A 5447-nucleotide genomic window follows, 5' to 3' on the forward strand; every position below is an offset into this window, starting at 1 on the left:
TCAGGGTTCAAAAAAATATAAGACAGGTTCTTATTGTCGGGGAAACATGGTACTAGCTGTCCAGGACCTCATGTGGCCCATAGGCCATGGGTTGGACATGCCTGATTTAGATATTGCCAGATTCCCCAAAAGACTCTTGGTAGTTTACAATATGAGATACAGAATTATACAACCAGGGCATATAGCCATCATTATCTATCCACCCTGATATCAGTTAACTTACAGCAATTTAATGTTAAAAGCTCTTCCTGTTAGTATACAATTGCATATGCTATAAATTTATGTATTATATTGATTATATATCATCAAGTTGGTATCAGATCCTACTGACTACATAGAGTTTCTCCAGGATGATCTGTCCCCAGGGTTTAGCTCTTTCATGGTCACTGCAGTAATGAGAGCCGTCCATCTTGCTTCTGGTCTTCTTTTCTTCCACACTTCCCAGCTTTACAGACTTCTCAAGAGAACTAGGTCTTTGCATAATGTGTCCAAAATATAATTTAAGCCTGGTCTTTTGAGTCTTCATTGAGAATTCTAGATTGATTTAGTCTATGACCCATTTGTTTTGTTTTGTTTTTTTGTTTACATTTATACCCCGCCCTTCTCCGAAGACTCAGGGCGGCTTACAGTGTATAAGGCAATAGTCTCATTCTATTTGTATATTTTTACAAAGTCAACTTATTGCCCCCCCAACAATCTGGGTCCTCATTTTACCTACCTTATAAAGGATGGAAGGCTGAGTCAACCTTGGGCCGGGCTCGAACCTGCAATAATTGCAGGCTTCGGTGTTCTTAATAACAGGCTATTACCAGCTTGAGCTATCCGGCCCCTTTGTTTGTTTTCTTAGTTATGCATTATAATGCATTATGCATTATATTCTCAGACGTCTATGCATTATATTCTCAGACGTTTTCTCCAACACTCAAGTACTCTTTTTTTATCTTCCTTCTTCAAAGTCCAACTTTTGCTTTCATAGAATCACATGGGGGAACCATTGCCAGCACAGTTCTGGTCTTTGCAAAATTAATATTAATTTGTAAGTATAAACATATCTCAGCATCTGAATGTCTTAATCTATGGCCTTTGTTGCTACCAAGCAGTAGGGTATAGTATATTTCTTGACTGCTTATTTCTTTACCGTTGTTGGTTAGCTATCCTTAAAAGGCAGAAGCTATTCACCATTTCAATATCTTCATCATCAATTCTAAAGCTGATTGCTATCCCCATTGTCATTAGTTTAATCTTCTTTAATCGCCGTCTCATTTCTTCACGGTGCTCTTTGACTTTCATGACTAGAGCTTCCAGATTATTTGAATTTTCAGCTAGCAGAACAGTGCCAGCAGCATGGTATAGGTTATTGATGTATTTCCCTCCAATTTTATAACCACTCTCATCTTTTTCCAATCCAGACTCCCTCAATAAATATTCAGCAAATAAGGTGGAATAAATAAGGAGGGAGTATACGGTCCTTTCTCATTCCTTTGCTAACCTGGAAGCAATCTTTTTCAGCATGTTGTGTTCAGACGGTGGCTTCCTGTGTATAGGGTTTTTGTGAAGATAGTGATATACTCTGGGATTCTTATTTATATTTTATATTTCTTAACTGCCCATCTCCCTTAGAAAGGCACTCTGGGTGATGTACAATATATTTTTCCTAAATTCATGTCACAGCTTGACCAAAGTCTTTCCATGATCAATGAATCATAGAAGCATACGGTTGGAAGAGACCTTGGAAGTTGTTAAGTTCGGGAAGTAACGAGGCTGGAGACCAGGGTAGTGACAACAGCTCTTTAATATAGGGTGAACCCAGCAGCCTGGCTGGGGAGAAACCTCTCCTTATATACTGTTTCACCGGCGGCTTCAACCAATCAGCAACGTGCTTGTTTCCCGCCAAAATATTTAAAGATACATAACACTCCTCCCCTCCCAGAAAACACTTTACCTCTATTTACATATTATTTACATGTTATTTTTCGACGTAGTCACGCAAATAACCTGGGCGTCTCCTAATTCTTTCGGACTTGCACGGTTCAGTCCTTGGGAGTGGGTTGAGCTGGTCGGAGGGGCTGTTTGCTCCTCCCAGCTCTTTCTCTAGGCCATCCGGCCCTGGATTACTTGCAGACTCTTTTTCTGGGCCCTCCGGCCTTGGATTACTTGCAGAGTTTTCCCTGCTGTTTCCATCTGATGGCGTCGCTGGACCTCCGGGAACTCAGCTAAGTCTTGCGCCTCCCCCGGGTTATGGTCAGCTGTGGGTTCAAATAATGAGTGGTCATGTTCTGTCTCATTTAGCTCGGGTTGTTCGGCTATTCGTTTCCTTATCTGATCTATGTGGCGCCGCCATACTCGGTTGTCTTTTAACTCAACTAAGTATGATTTTGGACCGGTTGCTTTTATGATTTGCCCTGCTAGCCAACTTGGGCCGTCCCCATAGTTGCGGGCCCACACTCGGTCGCCTATGCTCATTTCTCTAGTTTTTTCCAGTTCCCCCTTGTAACCCTCTGGTGTGTAATGGGGATTTAGACGGTCAAGTGGGCACCGGAGCTTCCGTCCCATCAATAATTCGGCGGGGCTTCTGCCTGTAGCAGTGCTGGGGGTTCTATGCTGAACGGCCAGAAAGAAATCTATCTTTGTTTGCCAGTCGCCTGGCTTGAGTCTTGACAATGCCTCCTTAGCGCTCCGGACGGAACGCTCTGCAAGGCCATTCGACGCAGGGTGGAAAGGTGCAGAGAGGGCATGTCGGATGCCCTCGTCTGCCAGGTATTCCTCAAACTGGGTTGCCGTGAATTGCGGGCCGTTGTCGGATACGAGTGTGTCAGGCAACCCGTGGGTTGCGAATAGGTGCCGCAGGGCTGCGATTACTGCCTCGGCTGTCATGGATCTCATGAGAATGATCTCCAACCATTTAGAGAAAGCGTCGACTACCACTAGGAAGGTTTGGCCGTGGAAAGGGCCAGCAAAATCAATGTGGATTCTCGACCAGGGCCCTTGGGGTTTTTCCCATTCCCTGACTGGGGCCGTTGGGGGTAGAGGTCTGGACTCTTGGCAAGCCTGGCATTTTCCTACCCTCTCAGCAATTTCTGAGTCCATTAGTGGCCACCAAACATAGCTTCTTGCTAGCCCCTTCATCCTTACGATCCCTGGGTGACCCTCGTGGAGGAGGTCCAATACCCTTTCCCTCAATTTCTCCGGGATCACCACTCGATCGCCCCATAGCAGGCACCCCCCTTGAGCCGAGAGTTCCCCACGTTTTTTTACAAATTCCTTAAAACGCTCGCCCGGCGCAGCGGGCCACCCTCTTTGTACCCAACCGAGTACAGTCCTCAAAGTAATGTCCCGGTATGATGCCCGAGCCACCTCCTTAGATGTGACTGGGCCAGAGTCCAAAGAGTCAATTAGCAGGATGGGCGTCCCCGGAGTGGGGTCTTCGATCGCCCCTGGTAGTGGGCATCTGCTTAAAGCGTCCGCATGCCCCACTTCTTTTCCCGGTCGATGCTGCAGCTTGTAGGAATAAGCGGCTAAAAAGATAGTCCATCGGGTCAATCGTGGCGAAAGTGCCACAGGCGTTGGGCGGTCGCCAGCCAGGATCCCTAACAGCGGTCTATGGTCAGTAACAATTTCAAAGTCTCTACCAAAGACGTATTCGTGAAACTTTTTTACCCCTGACACAATTGCTAGCGCTTCCTTATCCAATTGGCTATAGTTCCTCTCTGTTGAGGACATCGTTCTGGAGTAGAAGGCTATTGGGGCTTCTGTGCCGTTTGGAAGTCTGTGGCTGAGCACAGCCCCCACCCCGTAAGGGGAGGCATCGCAAACCAGTAATAATGGCAATGAGCTATGATACTGGACCAGTAGGCTATCGCTCGAGAGTAGGTTTTTTACTGCTTCGAAAGCCCTAGCTTCCGACTTTCCCCAAGACCAAACAGTATTCTTTCCCAGAAGCTTATGCAGCGGCTCAGCAACGGTCACCTTGTTTTTTAAAAAGACCGCGTAAAAATTCACTAGCCCCAGGAATGCCTGTAGCTCTGTTTTGTTTTTGGGCACTGGAGCCTTTCTGATTGCCTTGACCTTGCTCTCAGTGGGGTGAATTCCTTTCTTGTCTATTTGGTAGCCCAAGAACTCGACGGATTCTACCCCTATCTGGCATTTGTTCACTTTAACCTTTAGTCCGGCTGACCGGAAAATGCCCAGAACTTTTCTCAAACGCTCCCCCAATTCCTCTAAATTTTCGGCTGATATCAATACATCATCGAAGTAGGGGACTACCCCTGGGAGCCCTTGCAGAAGTCGTTCCATTAAATTTTGGAACAGCCCCGGTGCCACACTCACCCCAAATTGTAATCGGGTACACTTGAAAGCACCTCTGTGAGTTACAATCGTTTGGGCTTCGGCTGTGTTGGCGTCTACGGGCAGTTGCTGATAGGCTTGAGCCAAGTCTAACTTTGCAAAGACTTGCCCTTGCCCCAACGAGTGCAGCAAGTGTTGCACCACGGGAACCGGGTAAGCGCTTTTCTGTAAGGCTTTATTTAACGTCGCCTTGTAGTCAGCGCAGATTCTAACTGACCCATCTGGTTTTACTGGGGTGACGATTGGTGTCTCCCACTTTGCGTGATCGACTGGCACCAGAATCCCCTGATTTATGAGTTTATCTAGCTCCTTGTCAATCTTAGGTTTAAGGGCAAAAGGGACTCTCCTTGCCTTTAACCTAATGGGGGCTACCTGGGGGTCTAAGTTGAAGGAGATAGGGGTCCCCTTGTACTTGCCCAGGCAGTCCTTGAAGACATCTTCGAACTCGTTCATGAGTATGTCTTTCAGGTTACAGTCACTTCTGTAGATGCCAGTCACTCCCATGCCCAGTGCACGAAACCAGTCTAGTCCCAACAAACTAGGCAGGGTCCCTTCGACGATCGTGATGGGCAGGGTCTTCTTGTGTGGTCCGTACTCGACTCGGACGGAGGTGGTCCCTCGAACAGGGATGCGATTCCCTTGGTAGTCGTGGACTCGTAGTCGTTGTGTTTGCAGGTGGCGCTTCGCGACTGATGGCAATGCCTTCGCCAAAGTGTCCCAGGACATGATGGTGATCGCTGACCCGGTGTCCACTTCGAGTCGGCACCGTACTCCTTCTATTTTGGGCTTGGTGAAGATTTTCTTCTCCACCCGGGTTGTGGCGCGGCCTATGATCACAGTCGTTTGATTCGAGTTCGCGCCTTTTTTGTTTGAGCCAATCACGGGTCGCCTTGCCGATCCCGCGCTCTGATTGGCCGATTTGAATTTTCGGCGGGAAGGTTGGGGAGCTCGACAGACTTGAGCTAGGTGCCCCTTCTTCTCGCACCTCCGACATGTAGCGTCCTTGAACTTGCAGTGTTGGCGCTGGTGTTGACCTCCGCAACTTCCGCATTCGTCCGGGTCTTCTTTGCCCCGTTTCTCAGTTCGACAAACCCCTTCCTCCT

The 5447-nt window shown here is 47.6% G+C and overlaps 1 protein-coding gene across 1 annotated transcript; it reads right to left on the bottom strand.

Moving 5' to 3' along the window:
• Window positions 1-2658: 2658 nt before the first annotated feature.
• Window positions 2659-4962, bottom strand: LOC131195334 (uncharacterized protein K02A2.6-like; the record flags this gene model as incomplete). The annotated part of the gene is made up of 2 exons (XM_058177144.1): window positions 2659-3607; window positions 4196-4962. Coding segments are annotated over 2 exons (1716 nt in total), but the record flags the coding sequence as incomplete, so codon positions are not given.
• Window positions 4963-5447: the final 485 nt, after the last annotated feature.

Source organism: Ahaetulla prasina, chromosome 3 (genome assembly GCF_028640845.1).
Source record: "Ahaetulla prasina isolate Xishuangbanna chromosome 3, ASM2864084v1, whole genome shotgun sequence".
NCBI lineage: Eukaryota > Metazoa > Chordata > Lepidosauria > Squamata > Colubridae > Ahaetulla > Ahaetulla prasina.